Source organism: Lathamus discolor, chromosome 1 (genome assembly GCF_037157495.1).
Source record: "Lathamus discolor isolate bLatDis1 chromosome 1, bLatDis1.hap1, whole genome shotgun sequence".
Lineage (NCBI taxonomy): Eukaryota > Metazoa > Chordata > Aves > Psittaciformes > Psittacidae > Lathamus > Lathamus discolor.
The window spans coordinates 67,911,768-67,936,474 of record NC_088884.1 but is presented as its reverse complement, the minus strand read 5'-3'; the positions used below and the strand labels follow the sequence as shown (position 1 = coordinate 67,936,474).

General features: G+C 45.1%; 1 protein-coding gene and 1 long non-coding RNA gene across 5 annotated transcripts; one reads left to right on the top strand and one right to left on the bottom strand.

Moving 5' to 3' along the window:
• Positions 1-497: 497 nt before the first annotated feature.
• Positions 498-24,572, top strand: TEF (TEF transcription factor, PAR bZIP family member). Of its 3 annotated transcripts, none has more exons than XM_065677231.1 (5): positions 498-785; positions 12,632-12,958; positions 14,438-14,658; positions 15,306-15,517; positions 17,392-24,572. In XM_065677231.1, the coding sequence occupies exons 1-5, from the start codon at positions 683-685 to the stop codon at positions 17,411-17,413; spliced, it is 885 nt and encodes a 294-aa protein (XP_065533303.1). In that variant the 5' UTR covers positions 498-682; the 3' UTR covers positions 17,414-24,572. The 3 variants fall into 3 exon arrangements, with proteins under 3 accessions (XP_065533303.1, XP_065533293.1, XP_065533314.1); XM_065677221.1 differs by lacking the exon at positions 498-785 and adding an exon at positions 5,095-5,382; XM_065677242.1 differs by lacking the exon at positions 498-785 and adding an exon at positions 7,095-7,518.
• Positions 985-4,772, bottom strand: LOC136013442 (uncharacterized). 2 transcript variants are annotated; one of them, XR_010612250.1, is made up of 3 exons: positions 4,576-4,772; positions 1,442-1,768; positions 985-1,358 (listed from the first exon to the last, which is right to left on the bottom strand). It is a non-coding gene; the product is annotated as an uncharacterized LOC136013442 (long non-coding RNA). The 2 variants fall into 2 exon arrangements; XR_010612253.1 differs by having other exon boundaries at positions 4,630-4,772.
• Positions 24,573-24,707: the final 135 nt, after the last annotated feature.

Below are 24,707 nucleotides of genomic sequence, written 5' to 3'. Positions count from 1 at the left end.
ATGCCACTTACAGAAGGAAATTCTGCATTTTGCGGATGATCCACACTTGATGAGAAAAATGCCTTATGCTGTTGTCAATGTTGGCTTAGGAAGGACACACACTAACTGTTGCATGATGTACAAATACTGTCACTATCTGCATCTCAGATGAAATTAGCAGGCAGATGCAGACAGTGTATGCATCTCCACAGGGGCAGCCTGCACAGCTCAGAGCTCCTCAGAGCTTTCCAAGAGCCATGCTGAGGATCCTTTTGCTGTTGTGTTTGCAGCTGACGTGTGTACTCCTGACAGTGCTTGCTTGCTTCCTTCCCCCACCCCGTCGTGTACATTTGTTATAACACCTTAGGAAGGAAAAGGGTGCTGCCTTCGCAAAGTTAGATAACTGGCCCAGTTCTTTGCTGCCGGATTGGCTGGGAGAAGCCCAGTAAAACCAGCTGGCCAGCAGCCCGGCCCAGCCCTGCGAGCCTGGAGCCATTTCCACAATTGGCCACTTCAGACTGGGAGAGGGGAAGGTGGAGACAGCTGGGCACACTGCTGCTTCCTTTCCTCCTTGCTTGCTCTCAGCCGGAGTAGTTTGGGAAGCCTGCTCCCGGTGCCCCCCAGCCCTCCTTGCCACGCTCAGGGTTGGCAGCCAGGCATCTGGCCCTGCCTCAGCAGTGCTGGCACAGACTCAGCACAGGACATGTCAAGCTGCAACAGCACTGGGGGCCCTGCTGCCCTGGACTTCCCGGAAGTCCTGAAGTCCCTGCTGGAGTACTCCTTACCCTGGACCAACAAGATGACAGGTAGGGTTGAGGGAATGCATCGCTGGGTTTCTGTTTTGATTTCTCTTTCCCCTCCTTAAGTTGCAAGGCGAGAAGGGGGTAGATGATCTCGTCTGCTGCAAGCCCTTCAAGGGTGTGTTTCTCCCAAGTGTCCAAGTCAGACATGGGATTCTGGCTCAGAGTGTGGTGTGCAGCTAGGAGTAAAAACAGCAGCAATGGATTGATTAGAAAATCAATCAAGAGTGCTGAGCTCCTGATCCCTTTAATCTCCAGGTTCAGCTACTTCTTGGAAACACTCAAAGCTTTGTGCACAGAGGCAGCTTGGGCACAAATCTCCATGCTCTCAATAGGAGTGACTTCCAAGCTTGCCATTTGGGTTGTCCCATGGTTAATAACTGCTGAGCCTCCAGACATTGCCTCTTCCCAGACACAGACTGTCCAGGGAGCCCAGCCTACAGACTCTGTGCAGACTTTGTGTTTGATGCTGCAGTTGTTTATCAGTGAGAAGCTGGAGTAAGGAACATAGCAAACATGGTGTTTTCTTTGCAAGAGCACTTTTGTACTCCAGGGCTGTCCTGCTTTCCGTGCAGCATCCTAGAAAACAAATGGAAAGGAGCCATGAGGTTATTTAGTCTGGGCTTCTGCTGTGCTGAACATTTCACCCTTGCTGAACTTACCATCCATTGCTGAGTGTGCTCCAAGTGCCCATCACACAAGTCTGGTTTTGGATAGGATGCCACAAGCCCTTGGCAAGCTGCTTTTTGTTTGTTGTGTTTTAATGTTCGCTGCTGAGCGCCGGGGAGGTGTGTGGGAACACCTTGGTTCAACAAGCTCATGTCTAGGCATGAGTGAATTGAACTCACAGAAACAAACATGCTTGGACCTCGCTCTTCCACAGGGAGTTGCAACCAGGGCATGCAGACAGCTCTGTCGTCTTGAGGGGCAGCACGACCCAGGAGCAGAAGAGCCAGATACACCATGTGGAGAGGGACCCTTCTCATGCCCTGAGGTCAATGAGAGAAAAGGCTGCTGCTGTGACAGGAAAGGCAGCTGCATATAGTGAACCCTATGGCACCTACACAGCTCCCTGTGGGAAGGAGAAGGAGGGCAAGGGTAGCTGCCATACCCCCTAAGGGCTCCTTTTGTCACATCGCTCTGCTGCTGCCACCTGTGAACTGGCTTTCTCCTTTGCTGAGGCTTTGCCCACTGGCGGGTGTGTTTACACATCACACACTATAGCTGCATGTGGGGAACAGGCATGTTTTCTGAGCTGATACCCAGGTAGAAGGTAGACCTGGCTGTCAGGAGGCAGTAACAGCCAAGGGAGGCTCATGTGGTGCGGAGACTTACTGTGGCTAAGCTGAAGTTTGGCTGCCTCTCTGGGATCTCTGGGCTCCACAGCCAAGTGGATTGAATTAATCCAAGGGAGGAGTGCTGGCAAGATACATTTGTTTGGCAAGAACTGGAGCGGGGGTTTAGAGGGGAGATCAGTGACTTGCAGAGGGAATAATTTAGCCTTAACTCACCGTGGCTTATTTGGCTGCTGAGGGTACTGTTTTGTGGCACTTTCTTCCTTAGCCCCAGGACCACCCTGCCTCTCAGCATCACCCCCTGTAATCCTTAGAATTGTCCCTACTATGCTGCCTCCTTCCCCAGACCAACATTCCTGTCATGGCCCTCTTCCCACAGAGCCAAGTTCACCCCTCCTGGGTCTCCAGACCTATGCACCACTCTTCTGAATTTGCTGGGTCTCAGGCCTCTGTCTGAAATGTGTTCTGTGATTCAAACCTCCCAGAGAGCCTGGTGTGTGCGTGTCCCTCCCCCCATGCCTAGCACTGGGCTGCTTCTTGCCTCCCTGCTGCATCAGAGCTGGGCTGTTCTGCATCATCTGGCCCTGACAAGGCTCCCAGCAGTAACGGCTGCATTCCTCTCCTTACATCTCATTGTCTTCCTCTCTTCCTTCTCAGCTGCAGAGCAAAAGAGAAGGTGTAAAAATCCAGGCAGATTTCAGCTTAACCAACAAGGTATTGCTGATGGTGCAGTGCCCACTTTCTGCTGGCAGTGGTTTGAGCCCCTAATCCCCAGAGGCAGCAAAGAAAAGCTCTCAGAGTAGCCTCCCTCCTAGCTGGCGGGGCAGAGCTGGTGCCCAAGCAGGGTGATGTGAGAAGGAACCCACAGGAATGCTCCCCAGCATTCAGGCCAAGCAGCTAACACTTTACGGGCTAAAATCTCTCTCCAAGCAAAGTCACAACCCAGTGGTGATGCAGAACAAGCCTTAGCAGATGGAGTGTGGGTGCAAATGGGCTGGAGGAAGAATGTGGTTGATCTAAAGGGAAAAGCCTTGAAGTAGGGGCTGCTGAGTGGTTTTAATAACCTCCATTCATATGGACGTTACCCAGCAAAGCAGTTTCCATTGAGTTCTGCGGGGGGGGGGGGGGGGGGAATACATGCAGAGCCTGTTCCTTGAAGGAGCACTGTACAGTACTGAGACACAGCATCATCCCAAGGGGCCTCCAGCATCAACAATAATGGAACAAAGCAGCCATGAGAGCCATAACTGAAGCCTGCTCTGCTTTGGCTACATCCCCTCTCCCTGTTCCTAGAAACTGCTCCTTCATGACCTCAGTTGGTTGTGTTCTCTATCTACCACCTACCACTAGCTGTTTCCCAGGGAAAATCATTGCTGCGAGCTGCATGTTCCACCTCTCATGTGTGGTCTGACATCTGTGTTTCATTGCCCCATGTGAAGTGGCATCTCCCTTTCACGCATGTGCTTTTTTCTTTCGCCAGCTGAGCTTGGCAAGGCGGAGAGAGTCTGTGGAGGGCAAGCAGCAGCCCTGGAGCATGCTGGGCAGTGGAGCATGAGCTATTCTGCCTGCTTCTTGCAGCTGCATTTATCAGCCTTGACAAATGATTCATTAACCTGCACTGTTCCAGCCTGTATTCACAAGATAGCCTTTTCCCAAGCTCCCTGTCAGGCAGCACACGCACAGGAGTTGCACCAGGAGTTCCACTCTGGTCCTCTGTGAAGGAGGCAGCAAGACAAGTAGCTGGCAGGCAGGGCAGCTCTGTCTGCCCAGGCTGCATGAAGACATCCCCTGGTTCTCATTGCAGTGAGGCAACAGGGGAAAGCACCTACCCCACATGCCTTCCAACACGTTCCTTTTCCTGGGGCGCATGGGGAGGGTTCCAGACCCAATTTTGTGTCACAAAGACCATCAGGGTTTATTGGCAAGAGTCAGGTCAACCTGTGCCTCGCCACCAGAATGAAATGCTTGAGGTTTGTGGAGGGGCAGCAGAACCAAGCAGATGCCTTAGTGTCTACCTGGGAGGAAGAGGAGGACCCTTTTGCACTGGCACTCAGGAGGACATCCCCATCCTGGCACCTATGGCTCACTTGGGTACAGATGAGACCATGCCAGGGAGGTTGCGCACCCTTTCCTCTCCTTTCTCTGCTCATAGCTCTAGACGTAGTAGTTTGCTGCAGTCGGCCCTTCTGTGTCAAGAGGCAGCAGCTGTTGACAGGAGAAGCCTGGGGCTGTAGCTTCTGTCATTTCATCAAGCTTATTTGTTCTGCAGGAGAAGCTCCCCAGCCTGTGCTCTTTGGGGATGGATTTGGCAACATTTGCTCCCTTTGTACGTTCAGAACCTTAAATCCCAGCACAGCATCCCTGTTGCTGGAACAGGGGAGTCTGGCTGGAGAATCACAAGGGTTGCCTGTGATCATTAAAGCTTGGACAGCCTGCCCCCCCGCCGCCCCCAGCAGCCAGGCCATGCCAGCAGCCGCAGTGAATCCCTTCTCCCCGCTTACATTATATAGGGCACGCCGCCGCCGCGGGCACCACGTAAGGCAGAGGGGGATTACCTCCGTGTCACACGGGAAGGTGATGTGGGGACAAAGGCGGGTACTGAGGGGCCGGATGGAGCGCTGGCACCGGCGGCGCGGGCCCCCCGCGCGGTCCCCTCAGCGCTAACGGCCGCCTGACCGTGCAGGAGGGCCTGGCGCGCCCGGCGCCTCCGGCGCAGGCGCAGGGAGCAGCTGGCGGTGACGCAGGGCCCGGAGGAGGCGGGGGGGCGGGGCACGGCATGCAAACGAGCCGCCGGCGCCTGCCCCTGCACGTGCCCCGGCGGGCGGGGGGCGCGTGCCCGCGCCGGCCGGGAGGGCGGGGCCTTCCGGCGGGGCTCCGCCCCCCTAGCGGCGCGGGCCAATCGGCGGTGGGAGAGCGGGACGGGGGGCGGCTCGGCGCTCATGAATACTGCAGCACGCGCCGGGCGTCAGCCGGTCGCGCATGCGCCGTAGCTCGCTCTCGGCGCGCCGTCCGCGGTCCGAGCCCGTCGTTAGCCGGCCGCTGAGGTCCCGGGGAGCTGTCGCAGCCTCGCGCCGCGGCCCGCCGGCCACCGTTGACAGCGCGCGCGCCCGCCCGCCGGCTCGCGGGGAGCATGCCCGGCCGCGCCGCGCACCAGGAGGCGGCGGCGGCGGCGGCGGCAGGAGCGGAGCCCACTGCAGCCGGGGGCAGCGCGGGGGCTGCCGCGCAGCAGGAGCAGCGGGGCCTGGCGGGCGCCTTCCCGCTGGTGCTGAAGAAGCTGATGGAGAACCCGCCGCGGGAGGCGCGCCTGGGTGAGCGCGGGACCGCGCGAGGGAGCCGCGGGAGCGCGCCGCACTCTCCCCCCGCTTCTCTCTCCTTCTCCCCCCCCCCCCCCCAAGTCTTCCCGCCCCGTGCCGCGGAGGGCGGGACCCGCCGGGTAACGGTGGGTGTCCCCGCGGGAGAGGCCGCACGTCCGCGCCTGGCGCTCCCCACCCTGCACCCCGCGCCCCTTTTCCCCCCTCTTCCCCGGGCCGGCCGTGCCAAGCGCCGGCAGCACGGCGTACCGGCCCGCCGGGCCTGGCAGGAAGGGCTCGGCCTCACTTGCCCTCTCCCCGCCTCAGAGGCGCAGGGCAGCGGTGGCCGCCCCGCGGGCTGTGAGTCCCCGGTGAGCCGGTGCGACTGGAAAATTCAGATGCTGCTATCGTCCTCTCGGGTGTATTTGGGTGCCGGCGCTGGGCGAAATGAAATGCTTCAGGTGCGAGGGTTAGGCAGGAATCGGGTGGTGACACGCTGATTTCCTTCCGTTAGCAGCCTCCCCTACCTTTAGACCCTGAGTTGGGAGCAGCAACGAAAAGATTTGGAGGCTTCCTTGACCTTAAAATTGCTGTAAAGTTGTGCGAGGACCCGCAGAAACGGCAAATCTCTTCAGATTAGGTTTGGTGATAATCCGTGAGGGGTTGACCAGCTGCCTCTGCACATGCAGTCCTGTATAGGCTGGAGCTGTCTCCCTCCCACTCGTTATGCAGATAGCAGCTGTGTAAATAATAGGGCTGGTGCTTGTAGTCTTCAGTGCTGATGGCACCGGTCTTTTTTGTTGACTTGGTTTCTTTTCACCTTTCACCTGGGAGTATTTTTGCCCGAGTATGTCTGATTTTAAGCAAGCCTCAGGTTTATCTGCACTGCTGTAGTGCCCAGCGTACCACCATATATTGAATTAGCCCTTGCGTTTGGGCGTTTAGGGGTTGAGAATCATTTTTGGAATGTCAGATAATATCCAGGGTTGACACAGTGCCAGCGGGGTTGGCAAGATTGTTTCTAATGAGGATCCCGGTTCAGACCCATTTACTTTGTATGTGTAACATTGCACAATGCTGTGTCAATGTATCCATCTTGTGATAATGGCAAACATTTTTTCTCATTTCTGTTAAAAAAAAGAAAAAAGTGAGCCTCTGATAAAGGTTTTGGCTGTGTTGCTATGGTGCAGCATGCTGCAGTATGTAGAATCTTGAATCTGCATCATTATGGGATTTCTTAGGGTATTTCTGCACCCAGTCCTCTTTAAAGGTGTTGTTAGCCAGCAGAAACAATTCAAGTTCATGTGTGGAAACTATGATGGTAGGTGACTGGTTTTCTTGTCCAGAATCATGTGATCTGGGCTATGGAGATGTGAAATTTTAAGATTAATGCCATTTTAAGGTACTGCATTTTCTAAAATTAGAAACATTTGCTACTTCTACTAGATGATCCCATTCTAACTTGGCAAGGTGTTCCGCTTGATTCCCTAAAGCTTGCTAGTGAGTCCATTTCATCTTGATTGCCCCTCTCCGTTCATGCTGTGATAAAGTTCAGGAGGTTCTCATTCTTAAATTTCTCCATGGGTTTCCTTACTCCTTGTACTGTTTCAGTTCACACTTTGTGGAACTTGTTGCTTTCTGTTTATTTTGATCTCTGATGCATTTTTTCCTTGCATATTTGCAAGGCAAAAGAAAGAATGCCTTCTGTGTTAGCAGGTAGTTACTCCTAATTTTACAAAAGACTTGTCAGTAGAATTGTGACTCAGCTGACTTCAGAGGTTCCTTGTTTATCTTCTGTTCCATTATAGTGACAGCCAAAACGTTAAATAATTGCTAACTCACTTAATACAGTGGTGTGTTCAGCAAGTTTTCTGAGAAAAGACCCTATTCTTTTTGCCTGTAATGCCTGTCAATGAAAATACAGTGTTCCGTCGTCTTCTGCAAGAAGAAATTGTATCAACCAGCTGCAGTGTCCATTTATAGTCTCCACGAGCTACCTGTGGGTTTTCCAACTGCTGTAGGTAATTTGACTACCCAGTAAGCAAGCAGGCTTTCTAATCCTTCTAAGCAACAGAGGAGGACATCCAGTTCCAGCTGAACACCATCATCTTGAAATGCCCTGCAACGTACCAAGTATGGCAGACCGGCCTCGCAGTAAGTTGTCACATACACTGCAGGGGTTAAATAAAATAATCTCTTAATAAAAAAAGCCCTGTGGGGTAAAGGAAGAGAATTAATATTCTAGAGCAGAAGCATAGGTCTCTCCTAGTAATAATGAGCTGCTGCATACTCTCCAGAGGATGTTTTAATCACCAGTTGCGTGCTGCGGTGGCCGGAGAAATGCCTCAACAAGCATTACAGTAATGGACATCAGGAATACAGAACCCCATAACCTGTCTTGTTGCATTGTCACCAGTGGGACTGAAGATCTCTGGAGCAATCAGCCTTAGTCTATATAGTGTGCTCAGTACAATTTGACAATATTTTTTGATGAGCAAGGGGAACTTTGTCAAAAAAAGTGTTTGTTCTGTTTGTGGCTGGGATAGCATTTGACAGTTGTGGCCAAAATGTCTTTTGGTCTGGGGTTGGTTGGCTGGGTTTTTTTGTTTGGTTTTTCTTCTTTTTTTTGAGGAAAACCCAGGATGTGGGCTAAAGCTTTTTACAGGCTGCTGCTTTTGCCTTAAACAGCAATATTTCTGACAGTTCAAGAACTGGAATGCTCTGCCTAAATTACTAAGCATAAACTAGTGACCTTTCTGTTAACAGCGTATGTACAGCCTAGCTAATAGGTCACAGGAGCAGAATGAGGGGGCTAAATCAGACATCCAGCTATCAGCTGCAAAAGTACAGGCCAGATTTATCAGGGTGACCTTGAATCACTGCGAATGGAGCCTCTTAGGATACTGCAGCTCTGCTGTCAGGTAATACCTGTTTACACTATAAATATCTTAAGAGAATTAATGTTTCAGGTCCCTGAGCTGGGGTGGATGGAAACTTCCCCCTCAAGATGAAAGAAGTTAATTAGTGTTTCATTAGATATTGCGCACCCAGCAGGTTGTTGTGCTGCAGAAATAAAGATTAAATGATTTGAAAGGAAGCCAGTGGGAAAATGTCAGTGCAAAAATGATCATACAAAGGTTTTTATCTTATGTATCACATTTGAAATACTTGGGCACCCAATATTGAATCATAGAATAGTTGGGGTTGGAAAGGACCTTAAGATTGTCTAGTTCTGACCCCCCTGCCATGGGCAGGGACACCTTCCACACCAACCGTGTCACCCAAGGCTCTGTCCAACCTGGCCTTGAACACCACCAGGGATGGAGCATTTACAGCTTCCTTGGACGACCCATTCCAGTGCCTCACCACCCGAACAGGAAAGAAACTTCTTCCTTATATCCAATCTAAACTTTCCCTGTTTAAGCTTTAACCCATTACCCCTTGTCTTGTCACTACAGTCCTAATGAAGAGTCCCTCCCCAGCATCCTTATAGCCCCCCTTCAGATACTGGAAGGCTGCTGCGAGGTCTCCACGCAGCCTTCTCTTCTCCAGGCTGAACAGCCCCAACTTCCTCAGCCTGTCTTCATACGGGAGGTGCTCCAGTCCCCTGATCATCCTCATGGCCCTCCTCTGGACTTGTTCCAACAGTTCCATGCCCTTTTTATGCTGAGGACACCAGAACTGCACACAATACTCCAGGTGATGTCTCATGAGAGCAGAATAGAGGGGCAGGACCACCACCTTCGACCCGCTGGTCACGCTCCTTTTGATGCAGCCCAGGATACGGTTCGCTTTCTGGGCTGCGAGCGCACACTGCAGCCGGCTCATGTTCAGTTTCTCATCGATCAATATCCCCAAGCCCTTCTCCACGGGACTGCTCTGAATCTCTTCTCTGCCCAACCTATAGCTGTGCCTGCGATTGCTCCCACCCAGGTGTAGGACCTTGCACTTGGCATGGTTGAACTTCATAAGGTTGGCATCAGCCCACCTCACAAGCGTGTCGAGGTCCCTCTGGATGACATTCCTTCCCTCCAACATATCCACCGAACCACACAGCTTGGTGTCACTGGCAAACTTGCTGAGGGCGCACTCAATCCCACTGTCCATGTCACCGACAAAGATGTTAAACAAGACCGGTCCCAACACCGATCCCTGAGGGACACCACTCGTTACCGGTCACCAGCCGGACATTGAGCCATTGACCACAACTCTTTGCATGCGGCCATCCAGCCAGTTCTTTATCCACCGAGTGGTCCATCCATCAAATTGATATCTCACCAATTTAGAGACAAGGATGTTGTGTGGGACAGTGTCGAACGCTTTGCACGAGTCCAGGTAGATGACATCAGCTGCTCTACCCCTGTCCATCAGTTCCGTAGCCCCATCATAGAAGGCCACTAAATTGGTCAGGCAGGATTTCCCCTTAGTGAAGCCATGCTGGCTGTCACCAAGCACCTTGCTGTTTTTCATGTGCCTCAGCATGCCATCCAGGAGAATGTGCTCCAAGATTTTGCCAGACACAGAGGTGAGACTGACTGGTCTGTAATTCCCCGGCTCTTCCATTTTCCCCTTCTTGAAAATGGGGGCTATATTTCCCTTTTTCCAGTCTTCGGGAACTTCACCTGACTGCCATGATTTTTCAAATACGATGGCCAATGGCTCAGCAGCTTCCCTCACCAGCTGCTTCAGGACCCGTGCATGGATTTCATCGGGTCCCATGGACTTGTTAACTTCTTAACATGTGCATGCTAACTTCTGCTATTTTAATTTGTTCCAGATATTAGATGTTAGAAGTGAGAAGGAGAGAGGGAGGCACATGGTGAAGCAACGACGGCACTGGCAGCCCAGTGCTTGTCAGTTGTCAACTTACAGCAAAAGGACAGGAAAATTCAGATGTTCTTTCGTGTGAAGGAAGGATTTAATTGGGTGTGAGCCAGGGAGAATAGCAAGAGGAAGTTGGAGGGAGCACAGTACAGCAGGATGATGGTGTGCATCTAAAAGGCATTAAAAGATATGAGAAGGTCCACGTACAGCGGTAGTATAGTCCTTTTGGCAAGTGTTTTTAAGCCTCATGTTTATTTTATTAATCACTTAAGGTTTCTTTTTTTCTCCTGGAGGTGTTGTATTAGATGTTGCAAAAGAAAAACATTGCTGGCTTGCATTAAACTTGGCATAACTTAAAATTGAATACTTTTTTTTTTCAAGAATAAAGAAAAAGTTTCGAATTCAACATTTTGATGCAATTTTCATTTTGATGATTAAAAAATAGTGATCTGTCAAGAATTCATTGTTGTTACTTGCATTTGTTTTGGTGATGTCTTTGCTAGGATATCACTCACAATTCCCAATGCCAGTCTGGGTTCGACTGTGTTGGGCACTGTGCAAACCTTGGGAAAATACACAATCCCTGGTTCAGAAGTCAGATGTGAAATGGTGGTTCTAATTTGGTGGGGTGTGTTTCAATTGTAACCAAAATCATTCTTGTATGTGAAGTAGGGTGGATGCTCTTTCTTTCCTAGCTTCAAGTAGGAGCTGTTTAGAAACACTCAGGTTATTTGGATCATGACTGTTAACCTGTACTTTTGCTTTGCCTAAGCAAAGGGTAGGAAATTTACAGAACTCCCTGCAAAAAGGAGTTTATAGCAGGGATGGGAGCTAGAAGATGGCAGTTCAGAGGTAGCAGTGTGAAGTTGCAAAGAGGAAGGCCAAAAGCTGCAAGATGTTAACAAAGCTCAGGTTCAGGAGCCGCTGGTCCGAATTTAACATGTGCTCTTAGTCCCAAGTTGGTGACTGGTGAATGTTGTCCCCATTGTTTAGTATAAAATTAGTATCTTTTGTACGAGATGTTCAGGGTATGGTAGATTAAAATGATAATTTACTTTGTATGGCAGCCCTGTTCTTTAAGCCATAAAAAGCTCTTTCAGTCTCAGTTCCACACCAGCCAAGGCAACAGCGGAAGGAATGCCAGTTCTATTGGAATAGGTTTTATATAAATAGACTTTTCTGATTTAGAGCAGTTTCACCCCCACTCCCACCCCCGATAAAGAAAAATACTCCTTTCGCATATTTTAGCCAGTCTAGAAAACTAATGCCAAAGATTTGTGTATTTGATTGGGTTGACCTGTGTGGATACTGGATCCAGATAGATCTGAACTAGTCCAGTGTATGTCCCTGAAGTCCTTGTTCTGTTGAACTGAATATTTGTCAGCTTCCATGGTAAGACCCGATTTGCAGTTGGTTGGGGTAGGATTGTGAACATTCCTTTTGATGGCAGTGGTAGTACTGGTTCTGCAATGCCTTCTTCAGCCCTGGTGGAACTGCATGGCTACATGGAGACCTGGATCAGGAAAATTGCTTGGATTTTCTTTCTTTTTTTTTTTTTTTTCCTCTGCCAGCTTATTTTTGTCTCTTAAATTATGTAATTATTCCATAACTTGAGTTTTCTGCTTGGATTCTGTCCCAGACAATTGTTAAGATTCAGTAGCTATGAGGAGCATAGAAACAGCCATTTTCCTGTAATATGTGCACTGTAGCACGGTAAATGGAGAAAATCTCATCAGTCTTTTGTGGCTTGGGGGTGGGATGTGGGAGTATGCCTTATTAGACATCTCCCCAAAGAGTGAAAATTGTATGTAGGTACTCTGAGCTATCTATGGTGAACAGCATTTGGAGCTATTGCTTTGTGTGGACATGCTGAGTCATTTCAGAAAGAAAAGCTTCTAAAATACTGAACAGTAGACATCCAGGTCTCTGGTGTCCTGTGGCCCTTTTGTCTAATTTTCAAACATAATATGAAACCCATATTCTTTTCTTGTTTGTATTTAGATTATTCTTCTGCACATTCTTTGTGCATAGAATAAACTACTTCTGCTTCCTTGGAGCTTTCTTAGTGGCTTCCCATGTAATCCTAATTCTGGACATTCCCTTGTAATGTCTTCCAAGATGAGCCTGTGAAAAACAGGCTGTTTTGCAGTGATTAGTTAATAAGCTAGATGCAGTACTGTATCAAACTTAAGTAAGTTACCACAGCAAGGATGCTGGTCTTCAAGGCTACTCAAATGCCTGTGGTCCAGCCATCGCAGGGAGTCAGAGCATTCCATACTGAGTTACATATGAACGTTGCCTTTCAACATCTGATTTTTCAGATCATGTCATGAGGCAGAACTATAGCTTACTGAATTTCCTTTCATGGGGATTTTGTTAGGCTCTTAAACCGTGAGTCTCTCCTGTGTTGCAGCTTGTACAGTGACCTACTTGTATCTTTCAGATAAAGAGAAGGAGAAGATAAAGCTTGAGGAAGATGAGGCAGCAGCTGCCAGCACTATGGCAGTCTCAGCTTCCCTTATGCCGCCCATTTGGGACAAAACTATTCCTTACGATGGCGAGTCTTTCCACCTGGAGTACATGGATCTGGATGAGTTCCTGCTGGAGAATGGAATTCCTTCCAGCCCTACTCACCTGGATTTGAACCAGAATCCACTCTTGCCTGTGGCTGAGCTGGAAGGAAAGGAGTCTGCCAGTGCTTCCACTGGTTCTCCTGCATCATCCTCTTCCACTGCAGTTTACCAGCAGTCTGAAGCAGCCTCCAGCACAGGTAGATGGAATAATACGGGGTTGTGAGGGAGTTTTGTTGTTCTTCTATTAAAAGGTGCCTCTTTAGATCAAAGAGGAGATGTGCTAACCTGTCAGGGGTAGCTGTGGCAGGTTAATTAGTACAACCATACTCAATCTAGAGCCTTAGCCTGTGTGTCAGTTTGTGAAGATGCTGCCTGTCCTCTTCTTCCCCTTTCCCTTTCCTGAAAAAAATGACTTGAGTGTCTCAGTGTGCAGTTTGTCTCTCTCTTTAAATTAGAAGAGCTGAACCACCAACACAAAGCATTTGCCTTCTTGGTATTGTTAGTGTAGTGAGAAGTTAGACATGTTGAGAAAATAGTTTCTCGGGTTATTTTACAACAGATTTGGTAGGTTTTGACAAATTGTTTGGGCTACCTTGGTGATTTGTTCTGCTTCTTTGGTGAACTAACTTAATGTACTTCAAATAACAATGCTTAACGGAAAAACAATGAAGCAGTTTTTCATGCTAGCTTGTGAAGGCTGAAAAGAGACACTTGGAAAAGGTGTTAATGATGCAGTTTGATGTTCCCTAGTGCTTTGAAGTAGGAACTGAGAAATAAAGAAACAAAACTGTTCTTAAATGGTACTAGGGAACTTCTACTCTTCATTTGCAATATGGAGATCTTCCCTATTAAGGAACTCAGCAGCACATTTTGCCCTGGATTTGGAGTTTAAACATGACAGCCACTGAACTTTGACAGTGCTATTTTATGAGCAGACTTTACAGAACGCATTTTGCTCAGGGCCTCTTTGAATAATCTGCAAGAGAAAGGTCAATGTGGGACTCCTTCAGTAAGGCATAGGGTGTGGCTTTTTCCTAGGTGGTATATGGAAAAACTTACTTGTTGATCACTACTTCAAAATGGACTGATATTTGCAATTCACGTGTATGAAGTTTGTAGAGATAAATTTTACAAAGTTCATATGAACACTATCAGTGTCAGACAACTTGTTGGAGCATTTCCCTCCATGTGGTAAAGTAGAACACTATTGCATTTGTAACAAACTCACCTCTATTTAGTCATTTGTTTGGAAATAAAATTGTCCGACCTTTGAGTGTCCCAGGGATGGCGGTCGTTGGGCAGGCTTGTTTCTGTAAGGCTTTCTGTGGTACAAAACTTGGGCTGATACAAGTTTTGTACTTCTTCCTGCTGTGGAAGGTGCTGCTTAAGTGTGCAAAGCATGTAGTTTTTGCCAAGGAAGTATTAACTCTTGTCCTGCATCTGTCTGCTCATGTCTGTTAGTCTGGCATATGTTCTTAGAGTTTGTGTTACAAACTGGACTGTGTAGCTTTTCTCTGTGCCAGCAGTGGTACAGCGCCTAACACACCTTAAGGAAATACCAAGTAATATTGTTAAATACTGCCCACAGTAGGGCAATAAATAGATACCCAAGCTGGCTTCTTAGTTAATTCTCTTCATCTTGATGAATGTATTGTAACTTCTCCTGTTGTTGCCAGAGTCCCCACCACAAAATGAGAGAAATACTCCCAGCCCCATTGATCCTGACTGCGTAGAAGTTGAGGTGAATTTTAACCCTGACCCTGCTGATTTAGTGCTGTCCAGTGTGCCTGGTGGTGAGCTCTTCAATCCTCGCAAACACAAGTTTACTGAAGAGGACCTGAAACCACAACCAATGATTAAAAAAGCCAAGAAGGTTTTTGTCCCAGATGAGCAAAAGGTAACAGATTTATTGCTGTAAACTTCTCTAGGCCTTGATCAAAGTTCCTGATTCTTTGTCCGCATTCTGACGTAAAGCTAATGCACTTATACCTATGTGATTGGGCAGAAGTACCATGAAGAATAGAACTGGCAAGTCAGCTGCTGTTCTTGCTGGTTTGGTATCATGAGATAATTACTGGGCAGGAGCAACTTATGATATACATGGAAATTAGAAGAACTATCAAGTCACATCCTCATTAACTGCACTTCCAAGGGCCGTTGTATGTATTTGCCCAGCATTATGTCTGATCTGGCTTTAAACAGCCCAGGCAACAGAACAAGTTGTTTTCTGTGAAAATTCATTCCTGAATTGAAAATAAGGGAGCATTTCAGTTGGACTGCTTCTTAGTAGCCAAGTCTCTTAACCTCCCTCGTTCTAGCAGTACACTTGGTTTATGCTACAATGAGACTTGTGAAAGGATGAACTCTTACGCTACTGTTGCCTGCATTTTGGTGTCAGATCCCTGCAAACCAACGAAGGAGGTTCTTCAACACAGCAGTCAGTGTGAATGTCATTATACAGTAAAGAGGCATTTGCTTGATAGAGTTGTCAGCTAGGCTCTTTTTTTTTCTTTTTCTTTCTCCCCTCTCCTTTTTTTGCTACAGGATGAGAAATACTGGACAAGGCGAAAGAAGAACAATGTGGCAGCAAAGCGCTCCCGTGACGCTCGGCGATTAAAGGAGAATCAGATCACGATTCGGGCAGCCTTTCTTGAGAAAGAGAACACAGCCCTGAGGACGGAGGTTGCGGAGCTGCGCAAGGAAGTGGGACGATGCAAGAACATTGTTTCTAAATACGAGACCAGATACGGACCCTTGTAAGCACACCCCTTTTCCTTGTCAGGGCTCCTTGGTTTAGCCTCTTAGACTTCTCTGCTTTCTGTAGAGACTTCCAGAAATAAAGTTTGTGGAGGCTTTGCTATTTTGCATCTACACAAAAGAAAAAGTACACCATCAAACCCTGTTTTCTGTTGGCACAACTTGTTCAGGCACTTTCCTGATCATTGTGTTGCCCAAAATCTTAGTGTCCATATTTGCAACTTTGTTTTTAACACTGATAGAGCATTTTCTGATGTCAAACAATAGAACAGATTCACCTGTCTGAAGGAATAGATGTGGATCCCTCCTGACTGGACAGGGCTTTTGCTATCTGTTCTAATCTCCATTTCATGTGGAGGAAGAGCTTAGGAGACTCTTCTTGCCTTTTTTTTTTTTAACTCCTCTTTTCTCCCTGCCCACCCTTCCCAGTCAAATCGTAAAACATAATTTTAAGATGTAAGTAGATGTTGCTGGGCAGCGTCGTGAAATTGTTTCCCCTTCCATTCAGAGGCACTAGAAAGTACTTGTTGTATAGAGCTCTGTTCCTGTTGAAGAGGAATAGGGGAATGTTTAAGACAGGAAGACAGGAAAATATTCACTCTCTTGTAAAAATTGAAGTATCTCAAGGTTAATGCACAAGTGTTACTTGCACCAGAGTCAGTGCAGTGTTGATTAAAATACTGCTCAAACATCTTGGTAGGTTCTAATCCTGGATGGCTTCCAGAGATCAAGGAGAGAGAACAGTAGGGACTCTCTCACTTCAGATATGGACAAAAAAATTTTCTGTGGGGTTCAGAATTTCTACCACCACCCCTCCTATTCTTTCTTTAGAGGGACTTCCCTCTTTAACTGCTGATAGAGCAACATGTTACACTTAACTGAGAAGTAAGGAAGATTTAGAAAAAGAGGTCTGGCGTATTAGGCTGAACCTTGAGTCCCATCTGTTAAGGAATTGTCAGTACATTATGCTTTGGAAGAAGCTGATTTTGGTTTTTTAAGAAGCAAACAAGCCACTTTCACTTCACTGTACCTTACTTGTACAAGAGCTCGAGAAAAGAGTTTTGGTCCTTTGCCTCGTGAACAAGCTACACCCACTCTAAACATGAACATTTTACCTCTATCTCCTGTGTAGCAGTGTATCTGGCCTCTCCATGCCTGCTGGTTCTCTTTCCAGCATGCTTCCTGTTATAAAATTAGCACACAAGACTTGCCCTCTTGGAAGTAATCCATTCTCAGCACCAAGCACTTCTTCAACACTGTGTGGTGTTAAAAGAAAAAATATGTTATGTGATGTTGGGACCTTCTTTGTGACCTACAACTGCAACAACCAGAAGCTGTAACAGAAGTATATGTCTAGAAGTCCTCTTAACAAGAGAAGCTATCTAAAGATAGTGGCTTTGTCAGAACTCTCAAGCTATACTTCCTGGGCAAGTATTTATATTAGGGACTGAATGTGGGATAGATGATGTTTAGGCTAGTTTCCAGTTCCCCACTGAAATCTGAAAAGTATATTAAAAAAAGCATTGGAGTTTCTTTTCTATACTAAAGACTTGCCTAGCTTGTCTTTTAAACATCATGTGGAAATTGGTATGAGTGTAGACCAATTGTGTGTTGACTTTTTAAGGAAGTGGAGAAGCAGGCTAATATAGAATGCTTAAAGTAAATGTATGCTTTGACCTATCTCCCCCTCTGTTATACTCTTGATTTGATTAGAGTGGCTCTTGATGCAGTGTTGGTCTAATTTCTTTCAAGCATACTAAAAATTGTCACCCTTTCAGCAGGGGTTTTTCTTTCACAGGGTGGTGTGTGGTGGTGATGGTGGGAAGTATGTTATAAATAAATTGTCACACTTAACGCTTTGCTTTGTTTAAAGTGACTTATCTGATTCCGAGTGATGCAACTTTAAAGACTTTTAAAAACAAAGCAACTAAAAAGCACACATGAGTCGCCAGTCTTCAGAGTGAGCAGTGAAATCTATGAGGTGTCCCAACTCAAACAACTGATGATGACCCTGCCTGCCTGCTTGCCTGCAAGTACCCCATCTGAACTACCCAGGGCTGGGCATGATGAAAAGTGCAAAGTCTCCTTAACTCTGTAAATGGCTTTCTTATCTGTCTTTCTCACTGTAACTATGAGCTACAATAAGCTTACTTACTGGGGTTTTGTCAAGACACTCAAAGTTCATGTGTCAAGGTTTGTTGACAGCCTGTGTGAATAGAGACTCTTTGGCACTTGAAGTGGAAGAAAATAGGGAGCTTTAAATGAGAGTGTCTGTATATATTAAGAACTGCTATACTTTAAGACTCTTTTCCCTGCAGTAGAATGAATTTTATTTAATACTGCAGCTCACTTCTAGTACAGCGTAGCATCTTGTGGAGTACTGTGAGTGCAGAATTAAAGCAGCAGTTTGTGATGTGTGAGACTTCCAGTGCAGAAAAGTACAGCAGATGTATTGAAACAATCCAGAAAGCATCGCAGTGTGCCATACAAAGAGTAGTAATAAACCTCTATTGCCCATGTAATAGTAAAACACTTCAGTTGCTTTTCTGCTCCACTGCTGTTAACCTGCTTTTCCCTTTGTTTCTTTCATGAGGCTCACTCTCTTCTATGGTATCTTGCTGAAACCAGATCTATTGTCCTATTAACTATTCAGCAATCACAGAAAAGGTGCTAGTCTGAGCTGCTGATGCCTGTGTCTTTTGGCAGTCTGCAACTACCAAATGAGTATTAGCTCCAGCAAAACAATGGCTATTTGGTGCCATATTACAATTTTCTGTCTCTTGACTACATGAGAAGTGCAGTGGTGAAAGAGTACTTTGTTCATCTGTTTTATGAAACTGAAACAGCCAATGATTTTCCACAGTTACAACGGGCAGCTTAAGTATCAAGACCCTAGTGCTGGTGTGGGAGAGTAGATGAAAGCTTGGACAGATTGTGGGGATGTTCACTGTGTGCAGAAGATGGAGGAAGTAGGCGGAAGTTCCTTTATAAGAGTATCATCAGCATAACAAGAATCTGCTCTTATGTTAAGGAACCTTAGGAGCTAAATGTGTGTGGTAAGAAAAAGAGTACTTAATTTCTGGGCAAGTAGTACAGGGCCAAGCTTGTAGCCAAAATGGAGCTTGTAAGACAGGAGTGTATTCGTGTCTGGAGGTTTATAAACAGCATGCACCTCAAGAAAAACAATCCTGAAAGCTTTCAGAAGCACAAGTGCTGAAATTGAGGCACAACTTGTTACCAGCAAAGCTCAATGCTATCATGTTGAACAAGTACTTTGACTTTGCATTTACCCAAGAGATTCCACCTCTAATTTCAGAGCAGAAAGGAAAGAGAAAAAAAGTGCAAAGCAGCAGCTGATGTTATAAACTTCATTTAAAATATAAGGAAAAAATATCTCAAACCCCAGAATTCGTAACCAGTTTTCTGAAGATACAACCTTTGTAAAAAGCATATACATTAAATGTACTTACTGAGCTATTATTTTTAATGGACCATGTTCTGAAGTCAAGAAAGTGCTTTCAACTTTTTTGCTGGTTACAAAAGTATACTTACGAGTGTATTAATATAGTTGGGGATTCTAAAGCTCTGAGATAATCTTGGGGGTATTCTCTTCAAATAGATGAATAGTTTAGCTCCATGTTGCTGAAATGTCAGCATATATCTGTATCTCTTATCAAGTATTGCTGATTTGGACTGATATTTTTGATATGTACTGTTTTGTTGTTGTTTTTATTTTGGTGATAAATGCTAAAACATAGACCTAAAAAAAAGGAAAAAAAGGAAAAAAAAAAAAAAAGACCCTGACAGCATGTAAATGTAGCAACTGTTTTGCATTTTATCATTTCTAGATTTTCAGTTAACTTTGAATGTCTTCCTGTTTAAATCACGAAGCTAAAGGGTATTGTAATTGGGGAAGGAGTTGCTGGGCCTTCGTTTGGGTCTTGCTGTCTTACTCCTTTAGGAATATCTTATAAATACTTACATATTGTATACAGGATTTGGGTTTGCAGTATATCGTGCTATTTTAACAGCAAAATAGTCAGTGAGATTAGTATGTGCAATTCTATTAGCTTTTTCTGTTGTATTAAAAGCTTCCACGATGGAAATGAACAGTGAATGTTCATCAGACCTTTCTTTCAGAGAAGACTGTTACCAATCTCTTGTGCTTCCCTGTAGCGCAGATTTGCACATTCTGTGATTTGTGTGTCTGGGTTGCAAAACTGGAAATTAGCACTTTAGGGTGAGTGTGGCTTAACTTTTGTAGTTGGAGATTTATTTTTGTGTGAAGAAGCAACATCTTTAAAGATAGATGAGAAGGTAGCAACTATTTAAAGGAGTATAGGTATTGCCAGACAAAAAATAATGTGCAATGCTGAATTCCTTTCTCAGTTTTTGCAGTCTCAGGAAGTTAAGCTTACTGCTTCAGAGCTCTCTGCTCCTTTCAGAAAGATTAACTATATAATCTCGTTTCTTTGACTAGGATGACAATCCTACCCGTAAGTCGTTAACTTGTGCACATTTTCATAGTGGTCATAAGACAACTGATATTCTTTTAGCTCAATTTGAACATTAAAAGATGCTGAATTGACACTGCTAGAGTCTGAAGTTCTCTAGTCTTGGAACATGCTCTGTAGAGGCCATAAATGTGCCTGGTGCCAGTGTACCCCCATTCCATCCATAAAGGGACCATCTCCAAGGGGAAAGAATAAAGGGAGTCTGCCTCTCAGCATCACTGCAGGGATTGCCAGTAAAGGGAGCAGTTTTTGACAGAGCTGTACATCCATTAGGAAGTTGATTGACACCAAATGGCCATTTCACAGTACTAACTTTGAAAATATAAACTGTTGGTGAGATCTGTGGGCAATGAGCACTGTCTTACTCTGCAAAAGAAACAGACCTTGAATAAATGATGTGCAACATTTAATACAGTATTGCTTTCGTGCATGGTCTTCTAGCCTACACATAGTTGTATTTCCTTATAATAATGTGGGCTTGTATTTAAAAATTCCCTAGAAGCTTAATCTTTCACCAGTTGCCAAGATCTGCTCCCACTGACACCAGTAACAAAGCCGTCATTAACTCCTGCAGGAAAGTCTGTACTCTCACATGGTTATTGTAAAGTTTTATTAAGCACTGGAGTCATGGGTGTCTTTGCTTTACTCTGAAGTGTTCTGTGCTGGGGTCAGGTGGATATATCTCAGACAGCCCGAGTAATGTTAGTAAACTGGTCCTATCCCTTTCTCATATACACGGTTAGTGATGGTTTTGACATTGGGATAATCTCAGTTCTTTTTTTCCACCCTGCATGGACAGGGTGAAAAAGTAGTGCACTATAAGCTTGCACTGGGCAAAGAATTATTTTGGGGTTTTTAAGTTAAATGTGGCTTTCTGCAGTTCACCTAGTAACATTTTGTCCGGTCTGACAATTCTCTATTTCCCTGCTGTGCTGTTGGAAAGCCCAAGGTGCCCTAGCTGTAAAAAGTGCTTTCAGCATTACCTGCAGGACTGCTACTAATTGTACAAAATTCATTTTGAGAATGAGAGGAGCGGTGGAAGGCCAGCAGCTTTGGGAATATTGTAATGAAACCACTTGTGTGGAAAAATATTTTTGTGTAGACAGCAGAAATAATGGACTTGCACAGAAGAGAATATTGCTGCTTCAGCCTTGTAAGCCTCCTCAGCATAAGAGGGTTCCTTGTGATCAGATGCCCTCATTAAGAGTGAAGGTATCTTGGACCTTTCTAAAATCCACACAGGCTTTTGTTCATCCTTATGGTTTTAGCTGCTAAGCACAAGATGAAGAAATGCATAAATCTCATAATTTTGGCAGCATACATCTAAATCCATAAACAGCAAAATCATTTGTTAATGCTAGTCTTTTGCCTTTGCAGTACTGCAGGACACTGAGCATCTTTCTAGATGTTCAGATAATTACTCTGATCTGTATATCTGCCACTGTAACATGGTGAGGGTAGATAAACTCACAGTGAAAGACTGGGGAAAAAGCAGAAAGAATAGGCTTAACATTTGTGGAGATGCTAACAAAATGCTAATTGAGAAATTACAGTAACTCATGATAATGCATATTTGTCATACAAAATGTAATTTGTCAGTTTGATAGTACGCTATCCCCTCGTTAGTCACTTTTAGAATGCAAACAGAAGTCAAGCAGCTACGGGGAAAAAGGAATCCTGAGGAAGATACATGTATAGACAGGCATAGATACTGGGCAAGGAGAATAAGGAATGAAAGCAGGAAGAGAAGAATAATGCAAGAGTCTGATCTGAGCAAGATTGCTAAAACTAAAGCCTCACTGTTTATTTTAGGCCAATTTGGATCCCCTCAGGTTAGCATCATACCGAAGATAGGTATTTGTTCAAGTTTTGGGGAATCTCCTTTTCTTGATCTCACTTCCACAGTCCAGAAGAAGGTGAAAGGAATATACAGATAGCGAGGAGAGTTGCTGCAGAAAGGCATGGAAAAATAGAAGTTGCTTTAAGTAACTGTGCTGCTGCACTGGGGGTTGACCTGCTGATGTGAGCTGATAGTGCTGTGTTGTGAGGAAATTACTATCTGAGGCCCCAGTATTTCAAGGCCTTAATTCTGCTGTCATTTCTGTGTGGGATGAGCCCTGTATCTATAGAGAACCATGTGGACTTCACGGGGTCTATTCTTGAATGTGAAGCTCTGCCCGGGCGGTCCACTGCAGAATTGTGTCCTTAACACGTGATCAGTTGTAGTTACAAGGCTATTGATAATAAGTGTAATTTGGGTGCCTGTTACATAGCCAAACCCCTTGTTACTTCATGTTCCCAACTAAGGCATGAGCAGAAGCCCTTTGCTGTGCAACTTGTGTATTAAACAAAAGTACTTCACATATGTCTAGTAAATTAAGGCATGTGATTTTGGTCTGTGGGTCTCAAACTTTTCTCGTGTACCTGCCTGAATGTTTTCTTAGATCTGCAGCTATGTCTAGGTGAGAAGGTCTGGTGGGATTTGTTTTCCTGAGGGGGCACAATAGCAGCTCTCATCTGTCACGCTGTGGCTGACTGCTTGCTACTGGCCAGGATCATGGATGGATGCATCCTCTGCACTTTTATGTGAAGCTGTCTGAAATATGGTGATTAACATGATTATTGGAATACTGTATTTTGTATAACCTAGAACATGTAAATACACTTTTAAAACTACTCTGTTCTATGAAGTAATAAATAAGTGCTTCCATTGTAATATCTGAATATTGTTAATGCTTCATGTAGCTTGATTTGGGATATTTTTTTCCTAGAGAACTACAAAAATCAAAACAAAGATTGATGTTGTGGAATTCTAGTCTAGTTGTGATGCTTTCTATCAACAAAAAATGTTTTGAAAATAATAGTGACCTACTTAAGCAGAGAAACTGAGAATTTGAGGGAATTGATTCTCTTCCAGTCTTTCTTTAACAGTAGTTACTGATTACATTCATAATTGTACTCTTCTCATCCCATTAGCTGGACAGTGGATTTGTTTGTGAGTAGTATTTGGAAAGTGGTGATATTAAATCATTTGTGAAGATTAGTGGTTGAGGAAAACTAAAGTTGTTTGGTTTTGGTTTATTTTGTTAAACTATTCTCTCTTTTGGCTCAAACAGATCTGTCTCCACCCTTCAGCCAGACTGCAGCAAGTTGCAATGAAACAGTGAGTGACTGTTACTGAAGCTCATTTGTAACCTAGATAGTCTACATCTTCATTAGTTCTGTTATGCACATAGATGAGGCAGGTATCCTGCTGTGGTGTGGAGAGACAGAAAGTGATTAATGGCTTGAGGTTTTGCTGAGTACATGTTCACTGGATGCTGCACAGCTGGAACTTCGTTAGCTTTCATGGCCTTTTCTATCTTGTGTTAAAAGGGAAAAAAAAAACCAAAACAGTGGAGTGAGAATCATGAGCAGTCTGCTAGGAAATACAGACACTTGGGTTTTGAGGGGGAGGTAAGATTGATCCATCAGCCTTCATCTAAAGAGATTAGGCTGTGATGATGCTTTATCCAGCCGTAATGTAACTTGTTTGTCTTTAATGCTGTACTGGAGCAGCCTCCTCTATAGCAACAGCTGTGTCTGCAGTGTTCCGTAAATGACAAAAACCACAACATCCTTTGCAGGTGGCAGAGATGGTGGCATCTCTGGTTTGGTTTTTATTTTCTCCTTTATTTATTTTTTTTTCCTCCCCTCTCAGTGTTTCTTGGCTGTAAAATGGCTATAAAACAGCTAAGCATATGTGCAAGTTATTCAGAAAACTCTGATCCTGTAAAGCTTTCTGAGAAACATACAGTTTTTAACTAAATAGTTTGAGGGAACTCCGATCTGCTATATTTGGCCTGAAATTCTGATGTCTCTTGGATAAAAGTATTTTCTTGGCTTCAGATGTGACACTGATCTGTCCCATTCATTCAATGGGATGGGTGATAAATCTGCAGAGTTTTTATATTTAAAGATATATATCTGATCTTAGTTTTACTGCATGCTAAGTTTAATCTCTTGGATGTGTGTTCCTTGAGGTTGTCTATATAATTCCTGTAAATGTAGCTGCTTTTTGAAGCAGTCCATCAAGTGCATTTGAGATTATCTTGACTGAGAGATTCTATAGATGTGGAAGAGATGATAAAGATTATAAAGCAGCTGAGTAAAACTGTATTGCCATAAATGGTTTTAATTTATATATGACTCTTTTATCCCAAATTGCTTATTTTGTACATAAACCTACACACTCCTGGCAGCTGATGGGTGAAAATAAAGGTGCTTAAACAGCAATCAAATGAGAAAAGGGCATTTCACTGTTGCAGAGTTGGTATTATTTTATATTTCCATTTATTACACTTTTTTAAATGTATAAACCACAGATTTGAATTCTCAAAGTCTTCAGCTTGGATTTTGTGAGTAGTTTAAACCCTCTCACCTCTCTGCTCGTAACTGGTTTTTAAGAAAAAGAAAAGCTTTGTTTAAAATGTAAAATTTTGACTGTATTAAATTCTGTTAGTACCCTTCCTTTTTAAGAAATAAAATGTATATTCCACTACGCTGAGATCCAGTAATTTTGTTCTCTAGATGGCAGACTGTTTGCTGTACTCCTCAACTGCCAGCATTGCACCTGCGATCTGCACAAAGCTACTAGATGCTAAAGCAGCTGATCACCTTTTAGGATTAGGTTCTT